A 19,387-nucleotide genomic window follows, 5' to 3' on the forward strand; every position below is an offset into this window, starting at 1 on the left:
TGATTTGACGTTCCGTATGTTGTGGGATATACGGCTCTTGAAAATAAATGAAATAGCTTAGCAGTGGGAGTATCGTTGAGAAGATTAACTTTCCATTGATTGTCAACAGCTTTGAAACGTGCTTGATCATATACCAGTCTGTTTGGAGCGCTTGATGGTAGCGGCCCATCACATCTTGGTTTCAAACATCAATAACTTAACTGACGTGGAAACATCAGTTGCGACCTCTGAGCATCAAATCAAGTCCAGCGTGATCTGTTTGCTCAGCATATGTAAGATCTAAATATAAAATGCAGGTATTACTTTGATCAACAGCTTCACAGATAAGATGCAGATTGTTTCAACAGATCACCTATGTCGCACATGAATATGCGTTTCTGCTATTGTTATTTCGGGACAGTCGTCCTGAACAGTATTCAGCTCGCCTAATGAGTGCTGTTCACATTGGAACACAGGAATGCTTGTGGACACCGTTGTGGACACTGTTGTTGACGCCATTGCTGGCACCATTGCTAACTCCAGCCAGCTGGTGCGTACGACTTCTTTCATCACTTTGTACTAACAAGTCATGAGAGGAAAGTTCATCGAGATGTCAACCCAATCCTAGTTACGTTCAGAGACCATTTGCAATGGTGGAATGTTGTGTGTGTTAATTTTTTGGTGGAAGCTTGGTAGCAGCAAATATATGTCAAAGGTGGAAGCTCCAGTCAACCTTGGCATTGTTATTAATCGTTAAAACCGTATCTTTTGAAAAAAAGGGTGGTATTAATGTAGATTCTAGTCAACGGAAGCGGTGCCATCTAAGTTTCTGAAACTAGTCGTACGGATTATAAAATCAGAGGAAGACCCATATTGTGCATGTCCGAGCCTAAAAACCACCGATCGTATACGCAGTCACGTGACCTCAGTGATAGGGATGACGGACGAGACTTAAGTGATAAAAGTTTTCCAACTGCGGTGGGGCTGTTCAGCCATAACAACCTATGGACAGCTGTATGTACTCGTATCGGGACTCTGGTCCCCCGAGCGTCGTTGCACGATCATTGTTTCGTATCGTGGGTGATTTCTATTTATTACTGTAAGATGTAAACTGTCTTTCTATCGAGCTTAAAGTTCTCTTTCCTTAGTGAACAAAGCATCAACGTAAATCGCCTGTAAGCAGGATACAATGCTCTTTTTATACAAATTGTCTGAAATGTTCCGTTGCTGGCGGATGTAAAAAATTTTAAGCCTTTCGAGTGCAAATACCGTGAATAAGCTGAACTAGAAGATATAAGATCAATTAAGAGTGGTTAAAATTGATGCAATCAATTTAGTTCTCGTTAGATCAGTAATTTTTCTAGGTTCTTTGAATATCGTATCCCTCCTGTCGCTGTCACTGTGTCACGTGTATGAGATCACTTTGACACGAAGCTGACGCTCGACGGACAGAGGTTCTGACAAGAGCTTCTTTTCCTACCGTAATGACTACAAGTTCCCTCAGTTTGAATGAATACAAGACCACCACGACTAACAACGGTATCGATCCATTTGGATTGAACGAAAAAAAAAGGCTAAAATATTGTGTGACACTTCTAAAATCATACCACTACGAAAGCGATCTGCAATCCGAAACCGATCACAAGAAACTCAATTTCAGATCAGCACTAGTCAGTATGTATCTGATTAAATCGATTTCCTTTACGTTACTGTTTCACGTTCTTTACTTTGAAGACTGACCCCGCAATATACACGTGACACATATCACTCTTTTCTATACTGACATTTTGACTTTTTGCAATTCGGCTCCGATATTTTCCGATATCCCAATTTTTTTCATGTCATCAAATTACTGTGAGTATAAAAGGCGATCGAAAAACGCCATGAACTAGATGCTGAAAACGTCGTTGATCAGTGGCACCTTTCAGAGATAGCTTAGAAAAGGCGATCTCAAAGTAAGGCGGTTATTTGGATCTACTTAAAAAGGGGTTTTTTGAACTAATGATGTCGATGAGCGGGTTGTTGAGGACAAGTTTCACCAGAACTGCGTTGAGACGTGGATTGGCTACGGAAGCAGGCCAAGTGGCTCCCAGATTGAAGACATTCAAGATCTACCGTTGGAGTCCTGATAAGCCCACTGAGAAGCCCAGATTGCAAGAATTTCAGGTGGACTTGAACAAGTGCGGGCCTATGGTGTTGGATGCGCTTTTGAAGATCAAGGACGAGCAAGACGGGACTTTGACGTTGAGAAGATCGTGTAGAGAAGGTATTTGCGGGTCGTGTGCCATGAACATCGGTGGCAGAAACACGTTGGCGTGTTTGTGCAAGATCGATCCCGATACGTCGAAGGAGTCTAAGATTTACCCCTTGCCACACATGTACGTCATCAAGGATCTGGTTCCGGACTTGACGCAGTTTTACAAACAGTACAAGTCGGTGCAGCCTTATTTGCAACGAAGCAGTGTCCCTGAAGACGGCAAGGAAATCCTGCAGAGCGTGGAAGATCGTAAGAAGCTTGACGGGTTGTACGAGTGTATCTTGTGTGCTTGTTGCTCCACGTCATGCCCTTCGTACTGGTGGAACCAGGAACAATATTTGGGTCCAGCTGTGCTAATGCAAGCTTACCGTTGGTTGATCGACTCTCGTGACCAGGCTTCGAAGATGAGAAAGGAAATGTTGCAAAACTCGATGTCCTTGTACAGATGCCACACCATCATGAACTGTACCAAGACTTGTCCCAAGGGTCTGAACCCTGGTTTTGCCATTCAAGAAATCAAAAAGTCTATGGCCCTTGAGTGATTTTCTGCGTGTCAACATCTAACTCAGCATACCAACACACGCAAATTCTCTCTCCCAAAACACTCTCACACATATTTATTTAAACCGTTGGAGGTCTGGTGGAAATAGAGTTTCCCAACCGCCCCTACAGTTCTCTACTATTATTTATTATCAAATCATTTATTTATATTCCATAATTTCGATTTTATCGTTCATTCTTGTTTGTTCGCTAGTTTGTCTCGTTCATGTCTATGCTGCATGGTGGTGGGTAGACAGATACAAATCATATTTTAATGTTGAGATAAAAGGTTTGAAGTACGTCTAGCTCAAATGATAACAGCTGATGCATTCCAGCAACAGCTTCAGAGCTCCCTAATCCCACTGCTAACGCGATGGGAACACTGTTACAAGATTATGAATGTTTCTAACACTAGTGTCAACGCTATGATCTGTCTTCCAATTAAACCTAACCATTCAGTAGAACTGCAAATTCAATATTCACCGCTTTATCAAGAACCGCAACTCACTTTCCGAATATGGAAACGCGAAATTGAAGACGATATAGATACGCAACAGGTTTGCTTTCCTGACGATATTCGTCAATGGCTAAATACACAAGACTTTACCATCCGTTTGGACTATCTACATCCGTCCAATCGTGACGTTTGGTATAGCGTTCACGCTTGCGACACCGCAGAGATTGTAGGACCAGAATCCAAAGACTACTTAAATCGCTGGGCTTCTATATTCTTAACTATCTTCGACTCAGATGTTTCCTTGATGTTTGTTCCTGGTGTTGGGCATTCTGATAAATATTAATGATATATATATGTGAATGTATATCTCATACCGTCCGGATTTCTCACCAACCTCTCTAGATAGAGCTGAGATCGCTGTCAAAGCCAGTTGGCAGTACGTTCATAACCACAACACAGACGATGGCATCCTTTGTGACCGTAAGAGGACAGGCTATCTCTTTAGAGTCCCAAACAGAATCATTGTTGTCAAAATATGCACAGTTTGCACAAACGACTAGCTCGGACGCAACAGGTCAAGAAAGGACCCTTGACAACAAGCTTGAAAAAGTGCTTATCCAAAGACAGGATATTGTTGACTCACTGCGTAAAATTTGTGACGAAACGCAAGGAATTTCGACTTCCAAAACGTTGCAAGTGCAACGGCACCAAGAAGTATTGCAAGAGCATAGACAGCATTTCCGGAATTTGAGATCGTCCATTCAACAAGAAAGAAACCGATTAAACCTGCTTTTTAGCGTCAAGAAAGACATTGCTCAGCAATCTGAAGAAAGTCCAGATGCCTACATTCAGGACGAATCCCGCCGTATAGAAGAATCGCACAATGTTGTGGACAGTCTACTATCACAAGCCTGGCAAACAAGAGATCAGTTTGCTTCCCAGAGAGCCGTATTGCAATCGGCTGGGGACAAAATGATGAATACGTTACAGCGCGTTCCTGTTATTAATCAAGTAATTGCCAAGATCAACACAAGAAGGAAAAAGAATGCCTTAATTTTAGCCGGCCTAATTACACTGTGTATACTATTCCTGTTTTTCACCTGGTAAGCCTTCAAAGTCCTAAACTGACAGGCCTTGCCCGTGTTCTAAATTCATTTGTAAACTTCAAACTATTATTACAATCAACTTCGCTTAGATTTGCCTTCGCTAGACCGAGTCTTAGTCTTTGACAAAGAGGGCCTGCGGTGCTTGTTATCTGCTGGTAATTCAGCGACATCATTCTCGTCATCTTCCTCATCGTCGCCACCTTCTTCGAAAATTGTCGGAATTCCTGATACCGGGTTTCTCTTCCCGTTGAAATTCTTTGACATGCTCTTGAATTGAACCTGTTTCTGTATTTGTGCGTCGGATTCGGGGAAGAAACCGGTCTTTGGGCTTTCATCATATTCTGAATCGTGTTGACTTTGTTGACCACTCTCGTTGTCGTAATCCCAATCACTCTCGGTATCGGTAGAGCTATCCTTCTCTCTTCTGTAAAAACGAGGACGGAAAATCCATAAACGCTTGATCTTGCTTTTAACCAACGACCATGGCCAGTTCAAAAACGATTCGTGACCTTGATAGATGCAAATATCATAGATGCCACCGCCCAATAAAACCCCAACCATTGGCGCCACGATGGGCACCCAGAAATAGTGATGGTGACCTGCCCAAAGAATTCTGCCGTCATAACCTACAGTCGCGAGAGCCAAACGAGGGCCAAGATCTCTAGCAGGATTCAACCCGGCACCCGTTTGCAAAGAACTGGCACCAATCAAGCAAAATATCAGAACGAATAACATGAGTGGAAATAAATCAGATCTCAGACAAGTGTAGGGATCTGTCAGTGAGAACATTGAAATTTGCAAAATGGCACCAGATACCAATTCACTTACGAATTGACGAGAGGGTGTGAGGTAATCGAGGGGATATGTGCAAAACATACTCAACACAGTCGAGTTTCCGGTCCAGTCCGGATAAACATACTCAATCACGGGCATGTAATACATGAACACCACCAAACCACCGACATAAGCACCAAGCAGTTGACCTGCCCAGTAAATGGGCACTTTACGCCAAGGAAAACCTCTGTAGACACAGTTACTCAAAGTGATAGCGGGGTTCAAATGTCCACCTGAAAGGGCAGGGCCACCCGCAGCAAAATATCCCATAACAACCGCACCTCCCCAGATAAGGGCGATGTCGTCGAACGTACCCGATACATCAACCGGTACGAGATACTGCAAAAGTGAAATCTTGTTTTCTGCTGGGATGTCCGAAGATCCCGCCAATTCTTTGAGGAACACAACCCTTTGTTGCTGCTGACCAGTCCTCACTTGGCAAATAACAGAACACCCAAAGAAAATCATCACTAGCGTACCGATGAATTCCGCAAGAAACTCCTTCAGGTACGTTTGCTTCAGCGTAGTCCATGTGTTGATCGGATGGTAAGTGGAAGGAAGAACCGTTGGGGTCTGAGGGTTCTGGTAAAGCGTCTTGGGTTTGATGTTGAGTGGAACATCCGAGTCGCGTGGGTCTTCGGTAGCGGTAGGTTGTTCTATTTCATCCTCGTTATTATTGCCTGAGGTATTTGTATTAGACCGCAGCGATCGTATATTCATGTTGGAGTTCGACACTGCGCTTTGGGCTCTACTTCTGTGGCCGGTGGAATGCGCTGCAGAGTTAGATCTTGACGGCTGCTGTGTGTTAGGCACTACCTGCGTATTAGAGTAGTTGCCGTCCTCGTTGTTACTACCAGAGTTGGTTCCACTTCTCGGCCGCGGAATGTAGGACGCAGAAGCTGAGATTCGATGCTGGGGTGCAAAATCCCGGGACGGAATGTACCTGTCATCGTTATTGTTGTTGTTGTTGTTGTTGTTGTTGTTGTTGTTGTTGTTGTTGTTGTTGCTGTTCGGTTGCGATGAGGCATTGTCTCTGGACGCTTGAGATCCGGAATCCCTTGCTGAGTGTTGAGACCGGGTATCGTTATTATTGTCAGAAAGATAGTCGTTCATATACTCCTGCGGCTTCTTGCGCCGATCGTCTTGCGTTTCGGACGAGTTTCGTTTACTCATTTGAACACTGTCCTTACACCGTTATCGCCCGTTATTCTTTAAATATGTATATAACTAGGCAAAGGAAGAGCACTATTCTGCTCACAAACTAGAAGACCAAACAAAGACCGATACTTTGCGAGTTTGAAGGCGCTAAATATTACCAAAATGTGACGAAACGTAGACTTGGATGAACGTTGCAAAGAGTGGTTCGCTTCATACTTTTCAACAATGAGATCTTAATTCTACAATACGTATTATGCATTTAATTCACTTTTTTTGTCGTTACCCAATTTCTACTCAGAAACCCGATATATATCGCCCAGGACGAAAAAAACGTTGCATTGCGAGTTGTCAGCCTTTTTTTCTGTCTAATTCTTTTAGTAAAGTCAACCATCATGAGAAAAATATGCCGTTGTTGTAGTTTTCGGAGTCATTCGATTTAGGTGCTCCTTTTTTTGGTCTGTCGCGGTCTTTTGTAGTTATAATGGTTCTCGAATCTCGAATTTTCACCAGATCACTATCTTAATTTCCCGTCACCCTCGAGCGGGCGATCCTTCATGCATGCCAAGACCACGTCATTTGGGGTCCCATGGCGATAAGAATGTAAGCCAGAAGCGCTTGTTGATCTGAGGAATGCCACCGCTCTGGACGGGGTGGTGGGTGGAGATACTAGCTGCCCACCCTTAAGAATTTGACTCAAATACTGTATCCCCCTCCGTGAAGGCAGTAGGGGAATTTTTCTTACCCAGCAGCACTACTTGGGGCACCATAGGCTGGTGCGCTCTGAGCGTATTGAATGTGTGCTCAAAGTGTCGGTAGCACTATTGCACGCTCCGACGGTACTGATAGCGAAGGAACCTCTTTCAACTATTTCGTTAAATACACTATCTTACAGGTGTGGTAAACGTATGACAAATGTACAAAACAGTATGACAAATGTGCACAAATGATATGTTTGGGATATATAAACGTGCCCCAGTAACGGCTGGCTTTGGCGATATTCACAAGCTTCAAGTACACACACACACAAAAGTAACGATTATCCCTTCCTCATCTTAACTACTCGCCTGTAATGTCTTCCAAATCATATTTTGTCGCCGGCGGCAACAGGGGCATCGGCCTCTCCTTAGTCAAAGAATTGAGTTCTGACGCGAAAAACACTGTTGTGGCCACAGCTAGAAACCCAAACACCGCCAGTGATTTGAAAGATTGGGCTAGCAAACACCCAAACGTGAAAATCGTGCAATTGGACGTCACCTCTCGCAGCAGCGTTGAAGCAGCTGCTAAGGAAGCTTCTGCTATTCTTACAGATGGTCTGGACACTTTGATCTCGAATGCTGGATTTTTGCAAAAAATAGGTCCTGTTTTGGACCACCCCGATGAACTTTACATCGAGCACTTCAACATCAACACTGTGGGTCCCATTAGATTGGTCAGAGCGTTCAAACCGTTGCTGGACAAAAAGGACACCAAAGAAGTTGCCGTGGTCACTTCTGTGGTGGGGTCTCTCAACATCGACCTACCAGCACCTTTTTCAGGTTACGGAGTTTCCAAGGCTGCTGCCAACTACGTTGTAAAGGCGTTGATCCAAGACCTCTCGCCAGCTGGGTATAGTTTTGTGGCAATCCATCCCGGTCTGGTTGGAAGTGAAATGGGTGACGACTCGTTGGTTCAGCTTGGTGATGAGCGCGCCGGCGAACTCAGGAAAGCATTGCCGTATCTCACCACCGCGGAATCTGCAAAGGCCATAAACGAGAACATTTTGAAGGACCTGAAGTCTAAAAACGCAGGCACGTTCATGAGCTACGATGGCAGTGAGCTTCCGTGGTAATCTGTCAAGGAAGCTGATTCCATTCCAGCCAAGTAGACCTTACTTACAGTCGGTTGTATTATATATGCTTGAGACATCAGCTTGAACACTGTTGAATAGCGATGCGCGTTACAATCCCATATACAGCTTAAATTTACCCGCTGGTGCTGTTTATGTGTGTTCTTTGAGGAAGACTACGGTTGGCAGTTTATATACTTGTAGGTATGTTACCGGAATCTATTCGATTGATAATAGAGCACTGTACCAATAGGGGGGTCTTCTACTTATGTTTGCAGCTACGCACACAAACTTCAGATTATAAAACGTTTCACACTCTGAAAGCGAATGATTCAAAGTGCTTGTCTGCACTATTGGGACCCTGGACCACAAATTATCGCGCTTTTCACCCAAGGGTTGTGAAAACACGCCGTTGCTCGTGAATATCATCCGTTGCGATCGCATAGATACAATACAACAATCTCGTGTTCCTCTAACATCCATCAAGCTGGAATACATCCTTTCATGCAAGTTTCTTCACATTTACGTTGGGCGGCTACTTGTTTCTTCACGTACAAAAATATTTCAAAACCCTATAAGACCCACCTTTCTTCTTCTAGACCACATACACAAACCGAAAGAGACGCTATAAAACCGGGATATAGATTATTAAACACGTTGGTGGGAGACCTAGTCTTTTGACCATCACTAGATCTGTGAAACTCCTAAGATATCTCACAGATCCCGTTTTTCCGCTCAAAATTGAAGAGACCTTCTCGAACATCTCTAAAACTGTGTTTCTTTCAAAAACAAATAATAGAAGCTTCCGTCACCCCTTCGGCCAACCATTACTAATGTCTAATGGTTCGAGGCTGCAACTTAGACATCTGTCTCCGGTATCTACAATGAGTCTTTGTCTCCGGCCTGGAAGCAGCAATCGCTATCCACAAACGACACTCACTTTCTCGGGTCATGATAATACACTTGTAAAGTACCCTAAAAAAACGATGACCTCAATTACAACTAAGGTCGAACGGCTCGACTTCCGTCCATGGCGAGCTGAGATTGGGCCGTCTCCGATACCGGAGATTGCCAAGCGATCCCCCTGTCTCTCCAAGGCTAGGCCAATTACTTCCCTCGTTCAAGAAACGCAAATAACTCCTGCTGCAAGCTCGATGCACAGATACCACACATCACGCCCCCATCGCAAAACCGCTTTGGAAGAGGTTGGTGTTTACGCATGTGTCAAAACCACTCCCTCCGTTTTGCGTGATCCTTTGGGTTTTTGCCATATCCCCGTGTTCGAGTTTCGAGTAACCCGCTCAACCTGGCTGGATTCGAGGCTTGTATCTAGATTTCGGGCTGACGGATAGCCCAACGGAGTGGACGAAATGCACGACTGGCCAAAGTTTGAACACCAAAACCAGCAGCTGCCAGTACGTGTATAAAAGCGAGTACAACAAGACTACAGAAAGCAAAGAACACCTCTCTACACTTTGGTATTGGGCTGGTTTTAAAAAAGATGAACCAACAGTGACTGAGTTCTATCTCACTACTACAACTATCATCTCTCTGTATTACCTTTACGGACTGAGCATCAAACTTCTCTGCTAATTGTTAAGAAATTGTTATTTTGCCCTTCACTTGTGTGAATCTAAGTTTAACAGAGAAAGCTGAACTCGAAATTTAACTATTATTATTACCCCGGATTTTTTTTCCTGTGATTGGCGAAATATTATTTGCTTCCGGACAAGAATTCTAAGAATTCAGAAAAATCAAGCTTCAAGGACTTATCAAAACTCTACCCGAAAGTGCTGAACCGTGGAGCTATTTGGTCGCAACATACCTTTGGAAAACCGGCCTTCTAAGTTTTAAAATGCCGTCTGGAAGCTTGCAATCCGCAGAGCCGGAAGACGTGCCATTGGTAGCATCCATTGACGTAGGGACCACGTCATCGAGAGTGATTTTATTCAATATTCAGGGCCAGGAAGTGTCGAAACACCAAATTGAATATTCTACCTCTGCTTCAAAGGAGCGTTTCGCGTCTGTGGGTGCCAGACGGTTTTCCGTGGACTCCTCCACGGCTGCAGGTACGGCTATGTCAAACGGCAGTCCCAAGAGTACAGCTGGTTCTTCCACCGTCTCACAGCCCATTTTTTCGGCGGAAGGTATCGCTATTGAGGCCACGGAATATCTGGAGATTGAAGATTTCGACAGACCCTCCAGACCAACCCTTAGTTTCCCGCAGCCCGGTTGGGTCGAATGTGATCCGCTTGGAATCCTAGCCCATGTTCTTCAATGCTTTGCTGCAAACCTCATTTCCATGGACAGTGTGAATGGTGACAGGGTTTCCGCAAATTTGCCCCCTTACCGTATCCAGTGTATCGGTATTGCAAATATGCGTGAGACCACTTTAGTGTGGTCCAAAAAGACAGGAGCACCTATTGTTGACTATGGTATAGTCTGGAATGATACGCGGAACAGCGGCATCGTCACAGAAAAACGCAACAGCACGCCACAAGAGCTGCAAGATCATCTCAGAGCCAAGACTGGACTGCCTTTATACTCGACTTATTTTTCGTGTTCCAAGTTACGCTGGCTACTTGATAATGAACCTAAAGTTCGCGATGCCTATGAGGCTGGAGATCTCATGTTCGGAACGGTTGATACGTGGCTAATATATCATCTTACCACAAACCACGCCTTTGTCTCAGACATCACCAATGCGTCCCGTACTGGATTTATGAACTTGGATACTTTGGATTACGACGACGAGTTATTGAAATATTGGGACATATCCCGCGACAAGATCCATATGCCAAAAATTGTTTCGTCGTCTGAGTACTATGGCGATTTTTCGGTACCGGAGTGTGTCAAATCCAAGCTCACCTCTGTGGCCTGGTCCCTTTTGTGTGACTTTATGGAAAGAACGCCTGCGGTGCCAATTCAGGGTTGTCTTGGCGACCAAAGTGCATCCTTAGTTGGACAGCTAGCCTTTAAACCTGGTGCCGCTAAATGTACCTACGGTACAGGTTGTTTTTTACTATACAACACGGGAAAGAAAAAGCTGATTTCATCGCATGGTGCTTTGACTACGTTTGGCTACTGGTTCCCCCATTTAGAAGACGAAGAGCATGCCCAGCCCCATTTTGCCCTTGAAGGTTCGGTGGCCGTAGCAGGTGCCGTGGTACAATGGCTTCGTGATAACTTGCGTTTGATACCAAAGGCAGAGGATATCGGTCCTCTAGCTTCAAGGGTAAGCGACAGTGGTGGCGTGGTCTTTGTGCCCGCTTTTTCGGGGCTTTTCGCCCCATATTGGGATGCCAGCGCAAGAGCTACGATTATGGGGATGTCACAACATACCACCTCGTCACATCTCGCCCGTGCTGCAGTGGAAGGTGTATGTTTCCAAGCGAGAGCTATTCTCAAAGCCATGAGCTCGGATGCTGCCGGAGAAGGTGCTAAAGACAGAGATTTCTTGGAAGATGTTGTGGACGGAACATACGAAAAGGCGCCGTTGTCGGTACTAGCTGTAGATGGTGGAATGTCCAAGTCTAAAGAGGTTATGCAAATCCAAGCGGACATTTTGGGTCCCTGTGTTAAAGTAAGAACGTCTGCGAGCTCCGAGTGTACCGCGCTCGGTGCCGGTATTGCTGCCGCCCTTGCTTACGAAAAGCGTGAGGATCGCAGACTGTGGAAAGACCTCAAAGACGTCAAGAGGTGGATAATGTATGGCGGCGAAGAGTCTGCCGGCAAGATCAAAGAGACCGGGGGGTCGTCACAATCAAGAACCTTCAGATCTCAGTCCGAGGACAACGACAGAAGACGGAAGTGGAAGTTGTGGGAGGCTGCAATTGAGAGATGTAGAGGCTGGGCGGATATCATGAACGATGGGATGGGTACGATGCAGAATGGTACCGCTGCTGCTAAGAACGTGTAGTTGTGGGGCTGTGAGTTGATATTTAATTATATATTCCTTTGAATTAATGTTTGCAATTGATTTTTGAACATTGGGTGCGAATATTTATAAAATAAGCCGCAGCATGGAGTTAAAGCCCGAGCATTTGAGGATGCAAGCCAAAGATGTGCATTGTTTACTCATGTAGCGGTATATTTCAATTGAATTTTTGCTTAATCAAACATTTCGAAGTTGGTGTGCGATACGAGAAGGATGCTTTGATTATTGATAGCTTTCTAATGGAACTGTAAAGCGTACAATAACGTACTAAAGCAATGAGAAACACTTTTACCAAGCCTAATATACTAACCTAGTGTATTTTTGTTTACTCAACCCAACAGGACAACCTGCTCTATTCCATACAAGATCCTATTTGAGTGACAGGATAGACGTAGATGATACTGTCACCACTAACGTGACTCAACAGTTCACAAATGTGACTGCTAAAACCCATACACCAGAAAATTATTACCTCTTAAAAAATCTCAATTTCAGAAAAAACAATCATAATTTTTCCGTCTCGACGACCACGCAAGAAATCCAACCGACGCAAACACTTTGGCCATTATTTTTCACCGATGTCTCTGGAATTGTCGAAGCTATAAATGTACAGAAATGTCGTTTGGACTTTATCTAATACCGAGAATTTATCACTCTTCCGTTCCCAGACTGTAACTCAAATCGATCTGCATAATGGCTCCATCCAAGAAAGTTGCTCCAGCTCCATTGGCTTCCAAGGCCGGCAAGTCCGGTAAGACCAAGAACCCATTGACCAACTCTTCCCCAAAGAGCTTTGGTATTGGTCAGGACATCCAGCCAAAGAGAAACTTGTCTAGATACGTGAAATGGCCAGAGTACGTTAGACTTCAAAGACAGAAGAAGATCTTGTCTTTGAGACTTAAGGTTCCTCCTACCATTGCTCAGTTCCAACACACTTTGGACAGAAACACTGCTTCTGAGACCTTCAAGCTTTTCAACAAGTACAGACCTGAATCCCAGGCCGAGAAGAAGGAGAGACTAACCAAGGAGGCTGCTGCCTACGCTGAAGGTAAGTCCAAGCAAGAAGCTTCTCCAAAGCCTTACGCTGTCAAGTTCGGTTTGAACCACGTTGTCTCTCTTATTGAGAACAAGAAGGCCAAGCTTGTGTTGATTGCCAACGACGTTGACCCAATTGAGCTTGTTGTCTTTTTGCCAGCTTTGTGCAAGAAGATGGGTGTTCCATACGCCATCGTGAAGGGTAAGGCCAGACTTGGAACTTTGGTTAACCAGAAGAAGTCTGCTGTCGCTGCTTTGGCTGAAGTCAGAGAGGAAGACGAGGCTGCTCTAGCCAAGTTGGTCTCTACTGTCAACGCCAACTACTTGGAGAAGTACGACGAGGTCAAGAAGCACTGGGGTGGTGGTCTAGTCGGTGCCAAGGCCCAGGTCAAGAGAGACCAAATCGCCAAGGCTGCCCAGTCCTCTTAAGCTGAGTTCTCGCACCTGCTACTTTTCCTCAAATAACTTTAAAGAAAACTCCTGCTTTTTTCATCACGCATTTTGCGATCCTAGTTTTGTTGAAGCGAGTTGTGAATGTTTTCCACCGGGGGGTCATTATAGGAAGCTTAATCTACGTTTAGGGAAAGAGGTTTTAGTGATACAAAGGATTCTCCTTTGTTCATGTTGACAGCCTCTTCTCTAAATGTGCTTCTTTTGAAGTGACATCTTGAAACCTCATCGGAAATATGAACGCTCGTTACAGAAACTTTGATCAACTTAACAACAATAAACTACCCATACCTCCTCTTGATGTAAATTTTTTGGAATTGAAGTATTTTGTACATTAATATGTAAGTTTGTGAGCCTTAATCATCTGGGATGAGCCAGCTCCTAATGTTTCCCACTTTGTCATAGCCAGAGAGAGGTGTTTGGATACAATTATTCTGTGCACACTATGCCCAATCATCTTCCTCTAATATGATATCCAAGCCAGAAGTTTTGTTTGTTTTTTACTCGTTGGTGCCAGCCTTGGCTCTATCAAGGCTGACTGTACACCCTCGTTATAATGTTAAAGACATACACACAAATCTTGTAAAAACACACGAGATTTAAATACAGCATTCACTTCAAATTAACTGATGAGATTTATAAATCTTAATCTCTCTTCAATTCTTGGCTTGTCGCTGTCGTCGACTCTCTTAGTATGGCAAAATCTCATCTCATTCTATACTATGGTAGAGAGCATCAATCAAAAATTAGGTAACGCTTGAAAAAAAGCTTGTTTTTAGGAGAATATAATCAAAACTCTTGAGTAGAATAGCTCGAATACGCAATATTTGGGTCTTCAATTATGGCTAACGTTACTGCCAGACAGGTTTTATGGTACATTCCCAACCAAATTGGTTTCACGCGTGTTTTTACCGCGATACTGTCGTTTTTCTTGATGCCAAACCATCCAATATGGACAACTTGGATATATGGAGTGTCTTGTCTGCTGGATGCACTGGATGGAACGATGGCCCGGAAATATAATCAAACCAGCAATTTTGGGGCCGTTTTGGACATGGTAACGGACCGGTCGACCACCAGTTCGCTGATTTGCTATCTGTGTGTCGCGTACCCTAAATACGCCCCAATATTCCAACTCCTGGTTTCGCTAGACCTTTCCAGCCACTACATGCACATGTACGCGACGCTCACTTCCGGTGGTGCATCTCATAAGACTATCGAGAAGGAACAGTGGCTTTTGCACCTGTACTACAGCCGTCGGTCTGCGCTGTTTACCATCTGCGCCTTCAACGAGCTGTTCTACCTTGCATTGTATCTATATGCATTCCCGCAGCTATGGCACTTCAACTTGCCTCTCGTGGGGCAAACCCACGTTGCCGGCGTCATCGCAGTGGTGTGTCTGCCAGGTTACTTGTTCAAGCAGTTGGCAAACATTATACAGATGAATCGTGCAGCCTTGCTCTTGGCTTCTAAGGACGCAGAAAACGCTAACGACAAGCGTAACTAAGACATTGGAAAATCCTGCCAGAGATTGGACTATTCGTTGTATAAAGAGTATCATAAAAACTACTACCCCCAACACGCATGATATAAAGTATTTAAACATTTTGGCAGGTCGAATAAGAGCTTCTTGCAACAGGCGCCTACTGCAAAAGAGCGCAATAAACCCCAGGTGTGGTCTTAACACATAGAACGCTGTTTGATGAATGCATTTCGACGGCGCAATGCACTTTTACCAGTTCAAATAATGAATATTGGATGAAGCGCTAATCTTTTTCTACCCTTGTCAATCCGGGACATATGAACGGAGCACCAACGTTAATAGCTGATGAACGATTACAACGTTTTCAAAAGGTAAATTCTGCACAATACGTGCGGCATAACAAGCATCACGGACCCTTCTCAGCTTCGACCAGGCCCCTCCAACTTCCAGTAAGCATATCCAGTGTTTGTAGGTCAACCATCTCAATGGTCCATGACTATCACGTACTTTTCGACACCTTTTTTGTCCATTTTGTACACTTGCAATGCTTCCTGTAGATTTATGGGAGTCCACAACTCTTCCCTTGGAGGTAGCAACTTTCCACTTTCGAAATCAGGCGCCAACTCAGCCATATCTAAAGCCATGGTGTGAGCATCGTACGACAACGAATTGCAGCCAATGATGGATTTTTCATGACGATACAAGTCTTTCATATCGAAAGTAAGATCGACTTGGCCGGGTGCGGCGATTATGGCGATTCTCCCACCATGCGCCAAAATTTTGATTCCAGCTTTGGTGATCGCCGGACTTCCTACGGTATCGATCACAACGTCAACGCCGCCGTTCTTGTTGGTAAGTGCAGAAACGCTTGCCAATTCCACATCCTTGGTAGTATTCACATCCATCTTGTCGTTGCGTCCTGCTGTCAAAACTCGACAACCAATAGCGGTGGCCACTTGAACAACAGCTGAACCCACAGATCCACCCGCCCCGATTACCAGAACTGTATCTGAGCTTTTTACGTTGGCCTTACGCAAAACCAGTTTGGCGGTGGTGAAAGGAACTCCGATGCATGCGGCTTGGACAAAAGACAGGTTTTTGGGTTTCCTTGCCAAAGCATCTTCCGCAACTAGAGCATACTCTGCATGAAATCCGTCCTTGGTGAAAGCATATGTGAATCCACTGGTTCCGTAAACGTCCTCACCAGCTCTTGGTCCGGATACAATGGTTCCGGCATAATCACGACCACAGATTCTCGGAAACGTAGTGTATGGAAATCCTCCCTTGGCATTAAGCAGGTCACTAGGTTGTATAGCAGAGGCTCGAATTTTAACCAGAACCGTTCCAGGACCTGGCGTTGGAGTATCAATGTCGATCAAAACCGTGTTTGGAGGAGCCTGTCCTTGAAGTTGAATAGCTTTCATATTGTTTCCGGTGGGGGGAGAGAGCTCGTCAGAAGAGAACTTGTACGGGGGGAACCTGCAGGAGGACAGCTTGCGAGAGGAGAGAAATTTATTCGAGGCAACCAACTTAAACAAGCCGAACAATGTCGTTAGACGGTTAAATCCTATCGGTTAAATCCTATCGGATATAGACGGTGAAATCCTATAGGATATAGACGTATATTATCTTTTGAGATTAAATATGGGTGCCAAGTCCGATTACCGTCTGGGCAATCCCAATGCTTGGCATAAATAGATGAGCTGTTGGTAACAAACAAGAACAGTTAGAAAGAGGACGGATATATCAGGATATTAGGATAAAGACTCTAGAACAGAGTATCTGAAGAAGAAGTTATAAGGACAGAGACGAAGACCTGCAAGTGTTGAACGTTCTCTCGCAGCATCAGCTCGTATACCAAATAATTATATAATTGATTATAAAGAATTACAAATAACGATATCCTGGTGTTTCTTTGATTATAAGTGATAAAAGATAATCGCTATTCAGGTTTTCAGAACAGTTCAACTAAAAGGTGAATTATATGGAGGCAGTAGAAGAGCAAAAAATGAGTAGCGACTCTACAATGGGTTTGGAAGGAACAGACGTGGAAAAGGCACAGCTAGATGAGATAGAGCCAACCCAGAGTCATGTTGAAAGGCCACAGTCGCTTTTCAAAGAAACCGTGTTCGTGGCGGTAGTGTGTTGTGCGCAATTGATGACACAGGCAGGTCTGGCGCAGTCGATAGTACCGGTGGACATTATTGGGGATAGTTTTGGCACCACTCAACCAGGAGAGCTCAGTTGGTTTTCAGCAGCATATTCCCTTACGGTGGGCACTTTTATTTTAATTGCGGGTCGTTTGGGCGATCTTTTCGGTCATAAAAGACTTTTTGTGATGGCATTCATGTGGTATGCTTTGTGGTCATTACTTGCAGGATTCAGCGTTTACTCAAACCGCATTTTTTTCAACTGTTGTAGGGCTTTCCAAGGTTTGGGACCTGCTTTTTTGCTGCCGAATGCGCTAGGGATCCTGGGCAGAACGTACGAACCTGGTCGACGCAAGAATCTGGTGTTTAGCTTGTTTGGTGCCACGGCACCAAGCGGTTTTGTGCTAGGCGCCGTCTTTTCTTCGATTTTCAGTCAGCTCTTGTGGTGGCCATGGTCTTTTTGGGTCATGGCGATTGCATGTCTAGTGCTAGCCTTAGCCGGTACGGTGGTCATTCCTCATACACCATCGCCGAGACTGGCAGGAACCGTCATCGAACATGTGGATATCTGGGGATCGATCACTGGTGTAACGGGACTGGTATTGATAAATTTTGCATGGAATCAGGGCCCCGTAGTTGGATGGCCTACGCCATACAACTATATTCTTCTCATAGTTGGGTTTATATCCATCGGTGCGTTTGTGTTTGTGGAAAAACGAGCAAAGTATCCCCTAGTCCCCTTCCCATACCTGACAAAAGACGTTGCATTCGTTCTTGCATGTATATCGACGGGGTGGTCATCTTTTGGGATCTGGCTATATTATTTGGTGAGAATGCTAGAAGTTTTGCGGGGCCACAGCCCATTGCTAACGAGTGCGCAGCTTGTACCGGTAGCCGTCAGCGGGTTGTGTGCCGCTATAACCACCGGGTTTATGCTAAGTCATGTACGACCCAGTTTTGTGATGTTGTTTGCCATGACAGCATTTACCGTTGGTGGGATTTTGATCGGTACCGCACCAGTGAACCAAATATATTGGGCCCAAACGTTTCTAACCATCATTGTGATGCCTTGGGGCATGGATATGTCTTTTCCAGCAGCAACGATACTGCTGAGCAATTGCATGCCCAAGGAACATCAAGGTTTAGCGGCATCACTGGTCAACACTTTTGTTAATTACTCAATTTCTTTAGGTCTTGGGTTTGCCGGTACCATCGAGTCCCGTATCGACCCCGAGGGAGACCATATTTTGAAGGGTTATCGTGGTGCGTGGTACATGGGGATTGGACTCAGCGGGTTAGGAATATGTGTTGCTTGTCTTTACACCCTGCACTCATCGAAACGCACCTGAGCGCGCTGGTGGGGTGGGTTCGGTCGATGGCTCGGAACTGGGCGGGCCATCGCACAAGATCGATTAAGTTAGACAGTGGGTTTTCACAAGATTTAGTAGGACGGTTCAACGAATCGGTGATGAGCTTTCATCGCTCTGCGGCTCCAGATTTATAGAAGATATAGGAATCATCAAGAAGCTGTCATTAGCCTTTGGCAGATGACAGAAAGCATTTAGAAAATAGAATAATCACTTTGCTCTTTTACGTCGCCGTCGTCAACACATGGCACCAACTACAGGGTTCAAGGCATGTCCATATGTTGTTTGCTAACGATGGCTTGCTATTTGAGACTCGAAAAGAAGAGCGCACGCTTAACATGCGGTTTGATTGAGTGAATAGCTGATGGTAGTAGGGTTCGACAGAAGGTAGAGGGAAACTCCAGTTGCAACGACTGCAGGTTCAAGTTGAAGAAGTGAGGAGAGTAAGGCATGTGCAAAAGGATGACATGTGACTACAGCCAAGATTACGTAAGTCTTTGGATCCGTGACAGACGATGGTCTTCTAAACAGAGGAAGAAGTCACGTGTATAGATTCACACGTGAATTTGATTATAACTACGTAATATTATAGCACCCAAACACCCACTATCCCCTTCTTCATACACACACGTGACCACCATAATGATTACGTAATATCATAACACCCACCCACCCAAACACCCACTATTCCCTTTTTCATATACACACACGTGACCACTACAATGATTACATAATATTATAGCACCCACACACCCACACACCCACACACCCACACCCGCTATACCCTTCCCCAGATCCCCCAACCCCGC

At 44.7% G+C, this 19,387-nt stretch overlaps 10 protein-coding genes across 10 annotated transcripts; 8 read left to right on the plus strand and 2 right to left on the minus strand.

Moving 5' to 3' along the window:
• Positions 1-1,983: 1,983 nt before the first annotated feature.
• Positions 1,984-2,778, plus strand: SDH2 (LALA0S01e13850g1_1; the record flags this gene model as incomplete). Its single annotated transcript, XM_022774741.1, has 1 exon — positions 1,984-2,778. One exon carries the CDS (start codon positions 1,984-1,986, stop codon positions 2,776-2,778), a length of 795 nt encoding a protein of 264 aa, XP_022626808.1.
• Positions 2,779-3,087: 309 nt separating this feature from the next.
• ATG10 (LALA0S01e13872g1_1) lies at positions 3,088-3,576 on the plus strand (the record flags this gene model as incomplete). The annotated part of the gene is made up of 1 exon (XM_022774742.1): positions 3,088-3,576. The coding sequence occupies one exon, from the start codon at positions 3,088-3,090 to the stop codon at positions 3,574-3,576; it is 489 nt and encodes a 162-aa protein (XP_022626809.1).
• A 119-nt stretch (positions 3,577-3,695) lies between these two features.
• On the plus strand, positions 3,696-4,340 carry GOS1 (LALA0S01e13894g1_1; the record flags this gene model as incomplete). The annotated part of the gene is made up of 1 exon (XM_022774744.1): positions 3,696-4,340. The coding sequence occupies one exon, from the start codon at positions 3,696-3,698 to the stop codon at positions 4,338-4,340; it is 645 nt and encodes a 214-aa protein (XP_022626810.1).
• Positions 4,341-4,414: 74 nt separating this feature from the next.
• On the minus strand, positions 4,415-6,346 carry FPS1 (LALA0S01e13916g1_1; the record flags this gene model as incomplete). Its single annotated transcript, XM_022774745.1, has 1 exon — positions 4,415-6,346. The coding sequence occupies one exon, from the start codon at positions 6,344-6,346 to the stop codon at positions 4,415-4,417; it is 1,932 nt and encodes a 643-aa protein (XP_022626811.1).
• Positions 6,347-7,400: 1,054 nt separating this feature from the next.
• Positions 7,401-8,159, plus strand: LALA0_S01e13938g (LALA0S01e13938g1_1; the record flags this gene model as incomplete). The annotated part of the gene is made up of 1 exon (XM_022774746.1): positions 7,401-8,159. The coding sequence occupies one exon, from the start codon at positions 7,401-7,403 to the stop codon at positions 8,157-8,159; it is 759 nt and encodes a 252-aa protein (XP_022626812.1).
• Positions 8,160-10,011: 1,852 nt separating this feature from the next.
• Positions 10,012-12,075, plus strand: GUT1 (LALA0S01e13960g1_1; the record flags this gene model as incomplete). Its single annotated transcript, XM_022774747.1, has 1 exon — positions 10,012-12,075. The coding sequence occupies one exon, from the start codon at positions 10,012-10,014 to the stop codon at positions 12,073-12,075; it is 2,064 nt and encodes a 687-aa protein (XP_022626813.1).
• Positions 12,076-12,786: 711 nt separating this feature from the next.
• Positions 12,787-13,557, plus strand: LALA0_S01e13982g (LALA0S01e13982g1_1; the record flags this gene model as incomplete). Its single annotated transcript, XM_022774748.1, has 1 exon — positions 12,787-13,557. One exon carries the CDS (start codon positions 12,787-12,789, stop codon positions 13,555-13,557), a length of 771 nt encoding a protein of 256 aa, XP_022626814.1.
• Positions 13,558-14,419: 862 nt separating this feature from the next.
• Positions 14,420-15,085, plus strand: PIS1 (LALA0S01e14004g1_1; the record flags this gene model as incomplete). The annotated part of the gene is made up of 1 exon (XM_022774749.1): positions 14,420-15,085. One exon carries the CDS (start codon positions 14,420-14,422, stop codon positions 15,083-15,085), a length of 666 nt encoding a protein of 221 aa, XP_022626815.1.
• Positions 15,086-15,543: 458 nt separating this feature from the next.
• Positions 15,544-16,485, minus strand: LALA0_S01e14026g (LALA0S01e14026g1_1; the record flags this gene model as incomplete). Its single annotated transcript, XM_022774750.1, has 1 exon — positions 15,544-16,485. One exon carries the CDS (start codon positions 16,483-16,485, stop codon positions 15,544-15,546), a length of 942 nt encoding a protein of 313 aa, XP_022626816.1.
• A 560-nt stretch (positions 16,486-17,045) lies between these two features.
• AMF1 (LALA0S01e14048g1_1) lies at positions 17,046-18,560 on the plus strand (the record flags this gene model as incomplete). Its single annotated transcript, XM_022774751.1, has 1 exon — positions 17,046-18,560. The coding sequence occupies one exon, from the start codon at positions 17,046-17,048 to the stop codon at positions 18,558-18,560; it is 1,515 nt and encodes a 504-aa protein (XP_022626817.1).
• Between the last annotated feature and the right edge of the window lie 827 nt (positions 18,561-19,387).

This window comes from Lachancea lanzarotensis, scaffold LALA0S01 (genome assembly GCF_000938715.1).
Source record: "Lachancea lanzarotensis genome assembly LALA0, scaffold LALA0S01, whole genome shotgun sequence".
NCBI classification, from domain to species: domain Eukaryota; kingdom Fungi; phylum Ascomycota; class Saccharomycetes; order Saccharomycetales; family Saccharomycetaceae; genus Lachancea; species Lachancea lanzarotensis.